General features: G+C 45.3%; 1 protein-coding gene across 1 annotated transcript in view; it reads left to right on the plus strand.

Annotated features, from left to right (window-relative positions):
• Positions 1-16,467, plus strand: part of Ovol2 (ovo like zinc finger 2) — a 34,918-nt gene extending 18,451 nt beyond the window's left edge. The window contains exon 4 of the mRNA XM_048347412.1: positions 15,729-16,467. Coding sequence (XP_048203369.1) covers positions 15,729-16,045 — 317 coding nt within the window. The 3' untranslated portion in view covers positions 16,046-16,467. The remainder of the gene's footprint in view (positions 1-15,728) is intronic.
• The last annotated feature ends 1,515 nt before the right edge of the window (positions 16,468-17,982 follow it).

Below are 17,982 nucleotides of genomic sequence, written 5' to 3' on the forward strand. Positions count from 1 at the left end.
CAACAAGAAGAACTCACATCTAGCCCAGGCATGATGTCTTGTGTCTGCAATCTTAACTATGCATGCCTTTGGTGAGCACTTTACCCCTGGGCTCAGGGAGGTCTCAGCTGACAGAGGGAAATGTGACTCAGTCATCTGCCTGTCGCCAGGGAAAACAGCAGAGATGCCAGACAGGAGAAAATGTGGCAGACACCAGTGGGCGTCCTGGAGATGGGCTTGCAGCTGGGCTATCCTTGATGGATGAACAATATTTGCAGGCGAATGCAAGTGGGAGGGCACTGCAGATCAGGTCTGAATCTGGCCCCGGCACACAGCTAGACAATTGATGGGGGAGGTGATCCCAGGAGGCATGAATGGAATGAGATCGATACAGACAAGAGATGGGAAAGGAAAGAAAGCTAGGAAGAGCATGGTGACAAGGAGCAGGTCATCACTATGGGTCATCAGCTTGATCCTGCTGGGGACCCTTTGAAGTAGTACACAGAATGCACCCTAAATTGCTTCAGAAACAAAGAAGTTGGGCTATTGACCCATCAACCTCTATCTTCCTTTGCTTGAGGGTTCATTCTGGGACCTTCAACACCTAGGCAGTCCTGCCTCTCCCCCTTTGTAGGTCTATTATGTTTCCTGGGGAGCACTATAGAAAGAGGGGTGCTAGAACTATCTGTGATGCCCAGTGGTTGGTAGAGCAGAGATGGCACAGTTTTAACAGGGTTTACCCAGGGTGGAAGGGGACTTAACCAGTGAGAAGGGTGACTCATCAGAGATTCTCAGAGGGTATCCTCCTCCCTGCATATGGCAGCAGCCATGCCCATCACTGTTCTGGATGCCAGGTCCTCAGCATCGATCCTGTCATCACAAACAACTCCCAGGACCCGTGGCTATTATTCCTCGCATTTTACAGATGAGGAGCACAACTGTGGCAGTGTAGTACTGAAGTTCAAGGTCTTGTATGTTCTACAGGGTTCCATTCTCTGCCTTCTTTACCATCTAGAGCCTCTGGTATTCTCTCTCTGAAGCAGAGGCCTCACCAGCTAGCCCTAACCACATACCAGTATGGGGTTTAACAGGTTACAGAAGAGCCTGGGAGAGCTATATATTGAGTGCTGCCAAAATATTTTCTTCTCATGGAAATAGCAAGCCCCCAGACCCCAGTCAGGTCTTCTCTATCTCTTATTCCTCAAAGGTGACAGTTTTATGTATGTATGCTAGTGTGTATGTCCCTGTGCTTTTTTGCTCAAGGCTGGTGCTCTGCCACTTGAACCATACTTGTACTTATAGGTGTTTTTTTTTTTTTTTGTTTTGTTTCCTTGCTGGTCCTGGGGTTTGAACTCAGTGCCTGGGCACTGTCTCTGAGATTCTTGTCCTCAAAGCTAGTGCTCTACCACTTGAGCCACACCTCCACTTCCAGCTTTTTTTGCTTAATAAGAGATAAGAATCGGGCTGGGGATATGGCCTAGTGGCAAGAGAGCTTGCCTCGCATACATGAGGCCCTGGGTTCAATTCCCCAGCACCACATAGACAGAAAATGGCCAGAAGTGGCGCTGTGGCTCAAGTGGCAGAGTTGGCTAGCGCCTTGAGCAAAAAGGAAACCAGGGACAGTGCTCAGGCCCTGAGTTCAAGGCCCAGGACTGGCCAAAAAAAAAAAAAAGAGAGAGATAAGAATCTCTGAGACTTTTTCTGCCTAGGATGGCTTTGAACCTCAATCTTTAGCTTTCAGCCTTCTGATTACAAAATTATAGGTGTGAGCCGCCAGCACCTGACTACTTACAGCTTTTTGCTGGTTGATTGGAGAAAGAGTCCCATGGACTTTCCTACCCTGGCTGACTTTGAACTGCAATATTCAGATATCAGCTCAAGAAAGATTGAGGCATAAGCCACTGGTGCCTGATGAAACATAACACTTGTTAGGGGTCTGAGTGGTGGTACTGTGGTACTTTGTGGAGGTTTGAGCTGATGAAGAAAAATGCAGCCTAGATGATGCTTCTGCTTCTGCACTATTGGCCTTGAACTCAGTGCCTGGTGCTTGCTAGGTAGGCATAGTACAGCTGAGCTATATAACCAGTGGTTACTTTTAGGATTGGGTCTCACTTTCCCCCCTGGCACAGACCTGATCCTCTATTCTCCTACTTGTTGGCTTCCCATTGCTACTAGGATGACCTGTGTGTGCCATCATATTCAGCCTCCCTCTGTGGAGATGGAGTCTTGTGGACTTTTCTGCCTGGGCTTGGACTGGTACTATAGGATGACAGGCATGAACTACTGCAGGCTGCTATGAGTTGAGAAAGGGGTCTTGAGAACTTTTTGCCCAGGCTCGTCTGGAACTGTGATCCTCCTGTTCTCACTCAGCTTGATGCTTTTGCAAAGGGCCTCCCATCACTGATCACACTGGGGGAGAGGCGAGCACAGAGGCTTCTCAAAGTGCATAACCCAGAGTTGCATCAGTCAGGACAGGACAGAGTCATTGGCTATGTATGGGTATCAAGCACCAGAAAGGGGGCTGGTTGGAATTGAGTCATGGGTTAAGTTAAAATACTAGAGGGCTGGGAATATGGCCTAGTGGCAAGAATGCTTGCCTCATATACATGAAGCCCTGGGTTTGATTCCCCAGCACCACATATATAGAAAATGGCCAGAAGTGGTGCTGTGGCTCAAGTGGCAGAGTACTAGCCTTGAGCAAAAAGAAGCCAGGGACAGTGCTCAGGCCCCTAGTCCAAGCCCAGGACTGGCAAAAAAAAAAAAAAAAAAAAAAGGATACTAGAGTTTGAATACTTAATGACAAAAAGTGAAAAGTGGGGAACCCTAATTTTTAATGCATATATCAAATCTAAATAGAATATGTCGGATATATTAAAAGACACCATTTTAAAAAGATATCATTAAGGGCTGGGAATATGGCCTAGTGACAAGAGTGCTTGCCTCATATACATGAAGCCCTGGGTTTGATTCCCCAGCACCACATATATAGAAAATGGCCAGAAGTGGTGCTGTGGCTCCAGTGGTAGAGTGCTAGCCTTGAGCAAAAAGAAGCCAGGGACAGTGCTCAGGCCCTGAGAGTCCAAGGTCCAGGACTGGCAAAAAAAAAAAAAAAAAAGATATTGTTAAAACTAAGTTTTACCTATTTCTTTCTATGGGATTGAAGCTACTAGAAAAGTTTTTTTTGCTCTTTTTTTTTTTTTTTTTTTTTTTTTTTGCCAGTCCTGGGACTTGGACTTGGAGCCTGAGTACTGTCCTTTTTGCTCAAGGCTAGCTAGCACTCTATTCTTGAGCCACAGCGCCAGACCTGGCTTTTTCTGTATATGTGGTGCTAAGGAATTGAACCCAGAGCTTGCCAGGCAAGTACTCTACCGCTAAGCCACATTCCCAGCCTTTTGTTTCTTCTTTTTTTTTTTTGGCCAGTCCTGGGGCTTGAACTCAGGGTCTGGGCACTGGCCCTGTGCTTCTTTGGCTCAAGGCTAGCACTCTACCTCTTGAGTCACAGCGCTACTTCCAGCTTTATATGTATATGTGGTACTGAGGAATCGAACCCAGGGCTTTATGCATGCTAGGCAAGCACTCTACCACTAAGCCACATTCCCAGCCCTTTTGCTTCTTTTTTTTTTTAAGACTGCGTAGGCCAGGCTGGACTTACATTCTTGAATGTCTTGTTGGGATTAGAGTGGTATACCATTGCACTGGGCTGCTACTAGAAAATTTTAATATTTAACTTATAAATATCTTATCTTTTAATGTCTATTAGATAGCACTATCATAATTGACATGTATAGTCAACTACTTAAATTTTTGTTTTTGCTTGTGCTGGTGCTGGGAATTGAACCCTAGGCCTTGTGTTTTTTGTTGTTTTTTTTTCCAGTCCTGGGGCTTGAACTCAGGGCCTAGACACTGTCCCTGAGCTTCTTTTGCCCAAGGCTAGCACTCTACCACTTGAGCCACAGTACCACTTCTGGCCTTTTCTGTTTATGTGGTATTGAGGAATTGAACCCAGAGCTTCATGCATGCTAGGCAAGCACTCTACAGCTAAGCCACATTCCCAGCCCAGGCCTTGAGTTTTTTCCACACACATCTGGTACTCTACCACTTAAGCCACACCTTTTCTTCCAGATCTTTAAAAAAGTTTTCAAAATTTTTATTGTTATTATAAAGGTGATGTGCAGCTACATCAGTTACAGTTATAGTTACAATTACATCAGTCAGGTAAATAGTACATTTCCTTTTGGACCATGTCACCTCTTCTCTCACTCTTTGCAAGTTTTTCTCTCTCTTCCAGCTTTTTGCTAGTTAATTGAGATAAGAGTCTCTTGAATTTGTCTGACTGGACTGACTTTGAACCACGATTCTCAAATCTCAGTCCGAATAAGTAGGATTCTAGGCATGAGTCACCAATGTCAGGCTCTATTTAAAAATGTTTATCAGGAGCTGGGAATATGGCCTAGTGGCAAGAGAGCTTGCCTTGTATACATGAAGCCCTGGGTTCGATTCCTCAGCACCACATATATAGAAAGAGCCAGAAGTGGTGCTGTGGCTCAAGTGGCAGAGTGCTAGCCTTGAGCAAAAAAGAAGTCAGGGACAGTGCTCAGGCCCTGAGTTCAAGGCCCAGGACTGGCAAAAAAAAATGTTTATCATAACTCTTGCTGTTAAATTATCAAGACACATTATGGAAATGACGTGGGCTTATTTTCCCTGCTTTGACTTACTTTCTGGTGGAGACATACTTGTAGGGAATGCTGGATCAGAAAGAGGATACTGGGGCTTCTGTACACATTAGTAGGTGGTAAACAGGAAGAGCTTGGTTCTAGGCATGCCACCTTAGGGGCTGGAGGAAGAGGTCATCTCCAGAATGCAGTACAGAGAGCAAACATTTGGGGTTCAGCCTCACTGGTTCTGAAAGACTTCACCAGATTAAATGGGAATTCGCTCTGGCCTTTGGTTGTGCTGAATGTTTCAGTTTTGCTATAACTATCCTTATGGTTGTAGTTAGGCCAGAAACAAAAATAGAGATGCTTAACTCAAATGCAGCAGACAAACAGCTGCATATGGAGTGTGTTTGCTTGCAGCCCAAGTAGATCAGGCCATGACAGGACTTTCCTTTGGAGAATGGTGGCCATTATGTTGATGAGGTGTATGCAAAGATGAGGTTGAACAATCAGGGTTAATCCATCTCCCCCCCACCTCACCCTATTCCCCACCTGTATTCTTCCTATGCCCTGAAATCCCCAGGGAACAGGGCCTACCTAAGGAAACACTCCAAGTACAAAGGAACCTGCTTGAAAAAAAAAGCCAAGGAAACCAGAGCCTGAACATGTCTTATACCAATATCCAAACAGATGAAAGAAGTTAGAACTCCTTTTTGGGGATATGACTTTACCAGGAGAAAAGTAAACCAGAGGGCGGAGGGTGGGGGTGGGGGGCAGGGGGTAGAGAATATGTGTGTGTGTGTGTGTGTGTGTGTGTGTGTGTGTGTGTGAGAGAGAGAGAGAGAGAGAGAGAGATTGAGAAAGAGGAAGAGGAGTGAGTCAAATGATCTGATTGAGAGATTGAAAGAGAAAATCTGGTGCAGCTGGTGAATGTCCTTAATCCCAGCAGGAGGATCACAAGCTGTGAGCTCCCAGCCAGCCTGGTATACATACATAGTGAAACATCAAGTCTCACTATGTATGTTAAAAAAAAAAGAAGGCACCAGGCTGGGCATTGGTGGTTTGTGCCTGTATTCCTAGCTATTCAGGAGGCTGAGATCTGAGGATCGTGATGAGACTTTTATCTCCAGTTGACCACCAGAAAACTGGAAGTGGCGCTGTGGCTCAAGTGCTAGAGTACTAGCTTTGAGCAGAAGATCTCAGTGACAGCACCCAGGCCCAGAGTTCAAGCCCCAAGACCCACCAAATAAATAAATAGATAGATAGATGGATAGATAAATAAATAAGGGAGGAAGAAAGAAAGGTACCAGTGGCTCATGCCTGTAAACCAAGCTACTTAGGAAGCTGAGGTCTGAGTATTAAGTTTCAAAGGAAGTCTTAGCAGGAAATTGTAACAGATTCTTATCTCCAATTACTAGAAAAAAGCTGAAAGTAGAGTTGTAGTTCAAGTGGTAATGTGCTGAACTTGAGCAAAAAAACTAAGGGAATGCAGAAGGCTCAGTACTAGTGGCATACATGTATGCATGCACACACGCACATGAGCATGCGTGTGCACACATATATACATATATACACACACATATTCATTTAAGTGGCTTTTTTCAAATATAGTTCATCCTAGGTCCAGTTGCCTGGAAGCAGTTTCTTATCCAAGGTTTGTGGAGAGAGGCTTTTCAGAGGAGCCTGGAAAGAAGTGAGGGAAGTAAGTTGGGGTAGAGGAAGGGGCTGGGCAGGAGTGTGGTGTCTCAGCCACATTTCAGGGAGACCATGGATTGTGAGTGACATTTGGAGAGCAGAGAGACTTGGCCTGTCTACAGGCTAGTGGGAGAATTTTCAGTCAGAAATGGGGAGTGCATGCTCCCTGGCCTCTGGGTAGTCCGCTCCAGTGCTCAGTCCTTGGAGAACAGGACAGCCAGAAGCTAATAATAGCTGCCAACACACCCAGTTGTGGAAAAAGGTCTCACCATCCAGTACACACATTGCAGATACAATTACTCTAGTCCAGTGGAGTGGAAGAGATCATGGAGACCAGAAATTATGCCTATTGGCCCACCTCAGAAAAGGGATATGAGCTTGAAAAAAAAAATGCATATACAGTTCAAAGCCTGTGAAAAGAAAGCATCAGAGTCCTGTTTGTTTGTTTTATATGGAGTATTCTTTTGGATTTATTTAATTGTTTGGGGTTAAACTAGCTTGGATGCTTCTAAATAATTACTATCCTGTGGTAGTGCCTATCTGCAATGCCAGCATTTGGGGGGCTAAGGTAGGAGGAGGATGAGTTGAGGCCTCTCTAGACTACATGAGACCATGTCAAGAAAGAAAGGGGGCTGGGAATGTGGCTTAGTGGTAGAGTGCTTGCCTAGTATGCATGAAGCCCTGGGTTTGATACCTCAGCACCACATAAACAGAAAAAAGCTGGAAGTGGCACTGTGGCTCAAGTGGTAGAGTGCTAACCTTGACCAAAAGAAGCTTAGTGACAGTGCCCAGGCCCTGAGTTCAAGCCCCTGGACTGGCAAAGAGAGAGAGAGAGAGAGAGAGAGAGAGAGAGAGAGAGAGAGAGAGAGAGAGCCATGCAAGAAAGGAAGGGAGGGAGGGAGGAAGGGAGGGAGGCAGGCTGTTAATATAAGTGATTTGCTTTTGGTAGATGGGAGGTCTGTGTTTCAGAACTCCTTCCTAGTCAAAGTGTAGGTCCAGCAATCTTGGGGGCATTGGAAGTGCAGATCACTCGGAATGCCTTGGGTGTTATCCTAATTGAAATTTTCTTTTTCTCATTTGTAAAATGAGCACTTATTCTGTGATAAAAGGTTTCAAGGGTTGGGACTGTGGTTTAGTGAGAGTGCTGCCTATCATGCATGAGACCCTGGGTTCAATTCCTCAGTACCACATAAACAATAAATAAATGACATAAAATTTAAAAAGGGAAAAATTATTAAAAGAAAAAAAAGGAGTAGGGGCTGGGGATATGGCCTAGTGGCAAGAGTGCTTACCTCGTATACATGAGGCCCTGGGTTCAATTCCCCAGCACCACATATACAGAAAATGGCCAGAAGTGGCACTGAGGCTCAAGTGGCAGAGTGCTAGCCTTGAGCAAAAAGAAGCCAGGGACAGTGCTCAGGCCCTGAGTCCAAGCCCCAGGATTGGCCAAAAAAAAAAAAAAAGAAAAAGAAAAAAAAAGGACTTCAAATGTTAGAACAAGCTAGGAGAAAGTATAAGCCACTCTAAGGGTTAAAAAGCCATGCACATATCAGTGGGGGTGGGGTGGGGTGGGGTGGGGATCAAGCTCTGTCTTGGATAGAGGAGGTCCAGGGAGATAGACTCACAGCTGAAAGAAAGGAGTTTTTGGAAGGCGCTCGACATTCCTGTGCAAGCCACTGAGTTCCATGGGGAAGCTGAGGAGTTCAGATTGGAGGTCAGAGGTGAGGAGGGGAGTGTGCAGTGTGGCCCCAGCTTTAGGACAGGACCCCTCTTGCCTTATCTGCCATCATGGACTACATTGAGAGAGACCAGAAAGCAAACAAATCCCATCTTGATTAAAGTGGAGGAAGGAGACAATGGGATCTTTGTTTGAAACCTAAAGAGAAGGTTTGACAGGATTGGGAAAAATGCAGATCTGGAGAAGTTGGGAGCAGGGCCAGGGCCCACGCAGGAAAAAGGATCAAGCCCTCCCTGCCCCCAGCACTGTCTCCTGGAGTTGCTTTGTCCAGTGATGATGCTATCCTAGCCATTTCATTTTTTATTTTAACTTGCTCCTCCCATCCCCCAAATGATCTATTTATATAGAGAAAATTGAAAAAAACAAATCCTTCCCAAACCAGACCTCGTAAGTGGAGCTGTGGCTCAAAGTGGTAGAGCATGAGGCTTGAGCAAAAGAGCTCAGGGACAGTGCCCCGCTCTGTTCAAGATCCATGACTGACCAAAGGGGGAAAAAAAAAAGAGTACAAAACCAAACTTCCTCCTCCCTGCTGAGGCCCCTCCCCCACTCTGTTCCATTTCGGAAGAGTTACCACTATTTCCCATTTCTCAGTTCTTAAGTTTCTTTATGTAATGCTTTTTTTTTTTTTTTTTTTTTGCCAGTCCTGGGGCTTGAACTCAGGGCCTGAGCACTGTCCCTGGCTTCTTTTTGCTTAAGGATAGCACTCTACCTCTTGAACCACAGCACCATTCCTGGCTTTTCCTGTTTATGTGGTGTTGAGGAATCGAACCCAGGGCTTCATTTATGTGAGGTGAGCACTGTATACCACTTGGGCATATTCCTAGCCCCATGTAATGCATATTTTATCACAGTCCTTGTTAGGTATGTTGTCTTCATGGGAGACATACCTAACTCAGAGAATTGTCACAGCAGATTTTATGCCAATATCAGATAATATCTTTTGTGCCAATATTAAAGCTTGAAGTCAGAGCCTCTCACTCTTGGTTAACTTCTTCACTTACCACTTGGGCCACACCGCCACTTTCAGCCTTTTGCTGGTTAATTGGGGATGAGAGGCTTTCGGATTTGTCTTCCTTGGCTGACTTGGAACCTAGATCTTTAGATCTCAGCCACCTGAGTAACTAGGATTACATATGTGAGCCACTGGCACCTGGCTAGTAGCAGATCTTAATACCAAATCTTATCAAAATTTTTAATATGGAGAATTCCAACATGGAGAGAGTTCTCTTCTCAATTCCCCAATTGGAATGTTGTTATTATTTTAATTTCAGATGATGTTACTATGAATTTTCCTTTTTCACTTTTTTTTTCTTCCAGTTCTGGGGCTTGAATGCAGGGCCTGGGCACTGTCCCTGAGCTTCTTTTGCTCAAAGCTAGTGCTCTACTACTTGAGCCACAGCGCCACTACTGGCCTTTTCTGAGTAGTTTATTGGAGATGAGTCTCATGGGCTTTCCTGCCCAGGCTGGCTTTGAACCATGATCCTCAGATATCAGCTTCCTGAGTAGCTAGGATTACAGGTGTGAGCCACCAGCACCTGGCTAAAATTTCCTTTTTATTTTGGTGATTACCTGGATTTGAACTCAGGGGTCTACATGCTCGCTCACAGCTGTTGCTCTCCTACTTGAGCTGTGCCTCCAATCTGGCATTTTGCTATTGATTGGAGGTGAAGTGTCTGCCTAAGTTGACTTTAAACCAGAATCTTTCAGGCCTTAGTATCCTGAATAGCTAGGAATATAGGTGTGACCCACTTGTGTCCAGCTGAATTTTCTTATATACCTCCTGTCTGCCTGTGTGAGACTTCCTATAGCACGTTAGCAATATCATGTTGTTTTTTTTTTATGGGCATTGCCAAATTGCCTTCTGGGGAGGCTGTCTGAATGTCCACTCCCATGAGAAACCTGTAAACATTTCTCTCTGAAGTTCAATTTGGATCAAGTCCAAGAAGGAAGCACTTGACTTATAGCAAGGAAAATCGACAGAAAGTTCCAATAGTGAAGAATTTCCTAGGAGATGTATGATATGAAGCCTGATTTGGTTTGGTTTTTGGTTTGAGGCTTGAACTCAGGTGCTGTCCCTGAGCTCTTTGCTCAAGGCTTGTGTTCTACCACTTTGAGCCACAGCACCACTTCTGGTTTTCTGATGATTAATTGGAGATAAGAGTCTCAAGAACTTTCCTGCCTGGGCAGGCTTTGAACTGTGATCCTCAGATCTCAGCCTCTGGAGTAGCTAGGATTACAGATGAGAGCCAGAGCCCAGAATGAATCCTGATTAGATATTAGGAATAAAACATTTGAAAAGGAGAAATCCTTTTTTTTTTTTTTTTTTTGCCAGTCCTGGGGCTTGGACTCAGGGCCTGAGCACTGTCCCAGGCTTCTTTTTGTTCAAGGCTAGCACTCTGCCACTTGAGCCACAGTGCCACTTCTGGCTTTTTCTATATATGTGATGCTGAGGAATTGAACCCAGGGCTTCATGTATATGAGGCAAGTACTCTTGCCACTGGGCCATATTCCTAGCCCCCCAGAAACCCTTTTTTTGACTATCCAACAAAGAACATTTATGTATGTAAGTATGTGTGTGTGGGGGGGGGGTGTATGTGCGTACCTATGCTTGGGCGTGCTGGTACTGGGCTTGAACTTAGTGCCTGGATGCTGTATCTTAGCTTTTTCCACTCAAGGCTAGTGCTCCACCATTTGAGCCACAGCTCTACTTCCAGCTTTTTTGCTAGTTAATTGGAGATAAGATTCTCAGACTTTCCTGCCTGGCTTACATCAAACTTCAGTCTTTTTTTTTTTTTTTTTTTTTTGCCAGTCCCCTGAGCACTGTCCCTGGCTTCTTTTTGCTCAAGGCTAGCACTCTACCACTCAAGCCACAGTGCCCACTTCTTGCTTTTTCTGTGTATGTGGTGCTGAGGAATCAAACCCAGGGCTTAATGCATACTAGGTGAGCACTCTACTGCTAAGCCACATTCCCAGCCTCAAAACTTCAATCCTTCTATCTCCACCTCCTGAGTAGCTAAGATCACAGGCTTGAGCCACAGGCGTGTTGCTAAAGAACATTCCCCCCCCCCGCCCCCCGTTCTGGGGCTTGAACTCAGATCCTGAGCACTGTTCCTGAACTTTCTAGCTAAGACTAGCATCCTACCACTTGATCCACAGCTCCATTTCCAACTTTTTTTGGTAGCTAATTGGAGATAAGAGTCTCATGGACTTTCCTGCCTGGGCTGGCTTTGAACTTTGAGTCTCAGATCTCAGTTTCCTGAGTAGTTAGGATTACAGTCTTGAGCCACTGGTGCCTGGTATTAAAGAACATTTTAAAAGCAAGTACTAAATACTTTCAGGTGTACGGGACAGTTTATGAATAGGCAGGTTTCTGGGTTGTAAGCACTGAAGTTGGGTCCCAATGAATACTTAGTATTTTCTGTGTCCTGTGCATATAACAGCTCAGTTAATTCTCAGAGCAGCAATGAATTGATGTAAAATACATCAATTTTCAAGTTCCAGGCAAGGAAGCTGAGCCAGGGAGGGCTTCAGTGGGCTGACTATGGGCTTAGTTAATGAGTGGCAGATGTGTGACGCCTGACTTTTCAATGGCCTTGGACTTTGGTCTTCACATAGGTGTCTGGGGTTAATGATGTCTGACTTACACATGGCACATTTCAGTTCCCCAAACCCAATTTAGAGGACAAGAAGGGTCTTCGCTCAGGGTCCCTAGAATGGGTGAGGTCTCAGTCCTTGAGGTCCTTGGCATCAGTCTTCTTTTCCCAGGGCTCCTGTCTGTCCACCTGCATCTCCCTGAGTACCTGGAGGATGGAAGTACCCCAGGAGGGAGGAGCACATTCCCAGGGCCAGAGTAGGCCACCCTGAAGCTTTGGCGTGGCAGTGTTGGCCCATACCAACGAGTTTACAGAGGAGGAAGAGGCAGGAGCAATGGGGCAGGGAGCACATTTACAAGGCAGAAATGCCCTAACTAGAGCTTTCGAGACACAGGTTTCATTTGCTGTGTCTGTGTTACCGAGGCTCCAAACCAGATTGAACTCTCTTCCTCTGTAGAGAAATCCACAGAACAGCCGTCCCTGCTACTCTCAGTCGTTAGAGTGAGCCTTTACTGTCCCTGCCTCACATGCTCTGCCTGAGGATAAGGAAAATCCTCAGAGGATGTGTTGAACAAAGAAGGGAAGGAGACTCAGCCCTGTGTGCTCTGAGCCTGGTGTGGGATGGCTAGCCTCTCTCTCGGACTAGAACTCTGCATGACTAGGCTTCCATGACCCAGCCCTTTTTACTTTAGCTGTTTTTCAGGTAGCGTCTTGTGTTTTTGCCCAAGGCTTGCCTTAGACTATTATCTTCCTATTTCTTGCTAATTTTTATTGATTATTATTATTTTTTGCCTGGTTTAGAACCATGATCCTCCTGATGTCTACCTCCCCTGGTAGCTGGGATTGTAGATATGAGCCACTATATCTGGCTGAACCTGCTCTTGCTGGGCACTGTAGCACATGTCTATAATTCTAGCACCTGGGCGGCTGAGACAGGAGAATCACAAGTTCAAGACCAGCGTGAGCTATGTAGTAAGTTTGAAGCCAACATGCACTACATAGAGAGACCTTACCTCACCACAATAAATATCAACAATATCAAAAAAACCCCAACCTACTCTCTAGACAACCAATTCACTGCTTAGAAAGCTGCAGGGATCACTTTGTGGGGGTGGAGGCCCATGACTATCCTCCAGCAAGCCTAACCTCTATAGAGTTTTCTACCACCTCAATACTGCCATCATGAGACCAGCTTCTAGCACAGGTACCATGGTACTGGGTGTAAGCAGTGTAGTGTGAGATGAGCTTTGTGGACTTGAGTAGTGGTTGCTCCAAAAGGAAGGGGCTTGGGTATAACCAACCACACCAGAAAACACCATGGCATCAAGTTGGGAAAAATTTCTAGGAATATTATTAAAGGATAAAAGCTGATCTGAAATGAAAGCTAGGATAATAAAATAATAATAAATCCTATGTTGCATGTAAATAAAATAGAAAATCTATGAGTATGTAAAAAGTTGAGGCTAATATTAACACGTGTGTGTGTGTGTGTGTGTGTGTGTGTGTGGTTTTGGGAGACGGAACCCAGGGCCTCACTCATGCTATGTAAATGCTGTACCACTGAGCTATAACTCAGCTATACCATTTTAACTGATACTTAAGAATGCAGGCTTTGTACATAATTATGGTGTAGCATATGATATTTTGCTATATGCATACCATCATGGTCTTCAGGGGGTATTCATTTCAATATTTACAACATTCCATATCTCAATTGGTGACTTGTTGTTGTTGTTGTTGTTGGGCCTTGAGTATTTCACTCATTTCAGCCTAAGCCCAGCCCTAGGAGGGTCTGAAGAGAAAAAGTAGGTTTGTAATCCCACTTTGCAAAGAGCTTCATTTCCCATAAAAAATGGACAACACTGGATGGGAGTTGAGATGGCAGATAATACAGATGGCTACAATGGCCACATGGCCTCCTACATACTCCAGACCCCCTCCAAAACTCCGTGTTGAGCTTCAGAAAAAATGTGTATGTGAGTGCCAACATACATGTATACCTCTTTAGAATTTGCATTCTCATATACGGCTGCAAAGGAGTCTCCTCCTGGGGAAGCTTTTAAAAAGTCTCCTGCTTAGGCCATGTCCGGAGCAGTTAATTATACTTTAACTTAATGTATGTATATACACATGTGAATATACAATTTGTAGAAAACATGAAGAATCACAAGGAAGTGTGACAGGTCTAGTGTAATGGGGCAGTGCTGTATGAGGTGAAAGAAGGATCTTTTCTTGTTTAATTTAAGTTGAATGCTATATTTCACTTAAACCTGGCAGTATATTACTTTTATTTATTTTTATTTTTATTTTTTTTGGCCAGTCGTGGGGCTTGAACTCAGGGCTTGAGCACTGTCCCTTGCTTCTTTTTGCTCAAGGCTAGTACTCTGCCACTTGAGCCACAGCGCCACTTCTGGCCGTTTTCTATATATGTGGTGCTGAGGAATCGAACCGAGGGCTTTATGTATACGAGGCAAGCACTCTTGCCACTAGGCCATATCCCCAGCCCCAGTATATTACTTTTAAACAACTACTTTTTTTTAGAAGTATAAATTAAAATGGAGCTTCATATCCCAGATATGTCCCTAGGATCTATGGTGTAGACCCAGAAATCTGCTCAGAGAATTTGGGGAGTCCAACAGGGACTAGCCCTTCTCTCCTATCTCCTTGGCTCTGAGATACTTTGGGGGGGCTGGAGTTGTGCTGGTAGTTGTGTCTTGCTTCAAGAACCCCTTAGAACCATAGACACCAGGCTGTCACCTTTATATGACACATCTCTCCTTTATAGCCATGATCCTCTTCTTTTTTTCTTTTGCCAGTCCTAGGGCTTGAACTCAGTGCCTGGGCACTGCCCCTAAGCATCTTTTGCTCAAGGTTAGCACTCTACCACTTGAGCCACAGAGCCACTTCTGGCTTTTTTCTGTTTATGTGGTACTGAGGAATCAAACCCAGGGCTTCATGCATGCGAAGCAAGCACTCTACCACTAAGCCACATTTCCAGCCCCCATGATCCTCTTCTTTACAGCCTAAATCAGATGACTGTTTTTTTTTTTTTTGTTGTTGTTGTTGTTTTTTGTTTTTTTTTCCAGTCCTGGGGCTTGAACTCAGGGCCTGAGCACTGTCCCTGGCTTCTTTTTGCTCGAGGCTAGCACTCTACCAGTTGAGCCACAGCGCCAGTTCCAGCTTTTTCTATATATGTGGTGCTGAGGAATCGAACCCAGGGCTTCATATATATGAGGCGAGCACTTTACCACTAGGCCATATTCCCAGCCCCCAGATGACTGGTTTTGTTGTTGGCAGTGCTGGGATGGATCCTGGGTCTTCTGTATGTCAGGCAAGCCCCTTACTACTGAGCAACTCCACCTCTCCTGCTCTAGTTAGTAATATCTACTACTACTACCACTGCTACTACTACCAGTACTGGTCCTGGGCTTGAACTCTGGACTGGGCACTGTCCCTGAACCCTGGTACTGAAGGCTAGCATTCTACCATTTGAGCCACAGCTCTACTTCTGTTTTTTGTGGTTCAGTTGAGGAGTCCCTCGGATTTTTCCTGCCTGGGCTGACTTTGACCTGTGATCTTTAGATCTTAGCCTCCTGAGTAATTAGAATTACAAATGTGAGCACAGGTGCCTGACTTTTTTTTTTTTTTTTGAGGGTGGGATTTTTTTACTCTTTGCGCCAGCAACATGTGGTAAGCTTGCTGTGTGCATATTGAGTCTCCTTGGACAGTCTCCTGCCCTGCCCTGCTTGGATTACTTCCCTCAGGTTGTTATATATCCTGGTCGTGGCAATCTTGTTTTGTGCCAGTCCTGGGGCTTGAACTCAGGGCCTGAGTACTGTCCCTGGCTTCTTTTTGCTCAAGGCTAGCACTCTACCACTTGAGCCACAGCGCCCCTTCTGGCCGTTTTCTATATATGTGGTGCTGAGGAATCAAACCCAAGGCTTCATGTATAGAGGCGAGTACTTTACCACTAGGCCATATTCCCAGCCCTTCATGGCAATATTTAGTGGCTTCCTAGGTGGGAGGCTGTGGTGCTTGGCCAGGACCAACTGGTGATGTGTCTTGCAGGCATTCGCCCTTACAAATGTGACGTCTGCAACAAGGCCTTCACGCAGCGCTGCTCACTGGAATCCCACCTGAAGAAGATCCACGGGGTGCAGCAGCAGTATGCTTACAAGCAGCGCCGGGACAAGCTCTATGTCTGTGAGGATTGTGGCTACACGGGCCCTACCCAGGAGGACCTGTACCTGCACGTGAACAGTGCCCATCCAGGCAGCACGTTTCTCAAAAAGACATCCAAAAAGCTGGCAGCCCTGTTGCAGAACAAGCTGACTTCTACACACCAGGAGGGAATCACTCTGAGTGAGGAGGAGGAGAGGAAGTGAGGATGGGTGGGGGAGTAGAGATACCAGCCTCTCCAGGTTACACAGATTTGGGTTGTTAGGTGTTCCTCCCTCCACACCAGCTGTTTTTTAATGACAAGTGTTCAGTTCTCTCTGGATGGAAGCTGTAGGATCCCTTCCCAGGTCTTTAGTTACCCTGCCACATCCAGCCCCATACTGTCTGTAATGTTGAATTTGGTTGCTTTGACCAAAGTCTGTTTCCTACACTCCTGATCCGAGATCTCCATGTTTTGTGATTCTTGTTTTATTTTTTAATAGAATTTTCATACATGGACAGAGGGGTACTCTTGAAGAGACCATCATATTATGGTGCCTTGAAATGCTACTCAAGCCAGGAAAATGAATATAATGTTGACAGAGTTTACAGAATTATTTTAATAAATGAAACATTCAAGTGAGTGAAACTTCCTTTCAAAAACTCTGTGTAGGGTTGATTGTGTGACCTTGGACTCTAGGTAACTTGGGGAAAGTTTGAGTTGTGTTGGTGAGGGATGCAAATCTTGATCGTTGAGTAGAGCAAATGGTTGGTGGAAAAATCCAGCACCAGGGGCTGGGGATATGGCCTAGTGGCAAGAGCGCTTGCCCCGTATACTTGAAGCCCTGGGTTCGATTCCCCAGCACCACATATACAGAAAATGGCCAGAAGTGGCGCTGTGACTCAAGTGGCAGAGTGCTAGCCTTGAGCAAAAAGTAGCCAGGGATAGTGCTCAGGCCCTGAGTCCAAGGCCCAGGACTGGCAAAAAAAAAAAAAAAAAAAAAAAAAAAATCCAGCACCAGACAGCCACTTTTGGTGGCTTCCGTCTTGCTCCCTACTTTGGAGTTCCATCCCCATAGGTAGAGGAGGTTAGCAGTCAAAGCCACCTTGAGATAGGGTTGGGAAAAGGAAGGAAGCCTGCCCAGGAAATGGTAAGGCATTTCAATGGTACTACCATGATGGGAAGGGCAGAGCATGGGTCTGGACCCTCCCTCAGGAACCCTCCACGTTTCCTACCCTCTTCCTTTCCTATCATTTTTTTTTTGTCAGTCCTGGGCCTTGAACTCAGGGCCTGAGCACTGTCCCTGGCTTCTTTTTGCTCAAGGCTAGCACACGGCCAACTTGAGCCACAGCGCCACTTCTGACCATTTTCTATATATGTGGTGCTGGGGAATCGAACCCAGGGCTTCATGCATAAGAGGCAAGCACTCTTGCACTAGGCCATATTTCTAGCCCCTTCCTTTCCTATCTTATCCCTCCTCAACTTCCACCTTTTCTCCAAATCATTGCATTATTTTATTATTATTATTATTATACTAGTCCTGGAACTTGAACTCAGGACCTAGGTGCTGTCCCTGAGCTTTTCTACACAAGTATAGCGCTCTACCACTTGAGCCATGGCTCTACTTCCTTTTTTTTTTTTTTTTTGTAGTTGATTGGAGATGATAATAAGAGTCTTGTGGCCAGGCACTGGTGGCTCATGCCTGTAATCCTAGCTACTTAGGAGGCTGAGAACTGAGGATTGCAGTTCAAAGCCAGCCTGGGCAGGAAAGTCTGTAAGACTCTTCAATTAACCACCAGAAAAGCTCAGGGACAATCCCCAGGCCCTGAGTTTAAGCCCCACTGCACACACGCACACACACACGAACCTCATGGGCTTTCCTGTCTGACATTGGCCTATTTTTTGTTTATTAAGAATATAAAGCCCAGACTGGTGTGGACCTCATGATCATCCTGCCCCAGCCTCAAGTGTTAAGGATGCAGGTATGGGTCACCAAAACCAACACTGCTTTTCTTTTATTTATTTATTTATTCCCAGTGACAGAGTCTTTTTAATTCTTGGAGATTTTTCAAACTTGACAACTGAGCAGAATGTACCCATTTTGGTAAAGAATGCCTTTCCACTTTTAAAGAATTATAGATTTCCTTATTCTGTGTACACGCT

Source organism: Perognathus longimembris, chromosome 6, assembly GCF_023159225.1.
Source record: "Perognathus longimembris pacificus isolate PPM17 chromosome 6, ASM2315922v1, whole genome shotgun sequence".
NCBI lineage: Eukaryota > Metazoa > Chordata > Mammalia > Rodentia > Heteromyidae > Perognathus > Perognathus longimembris.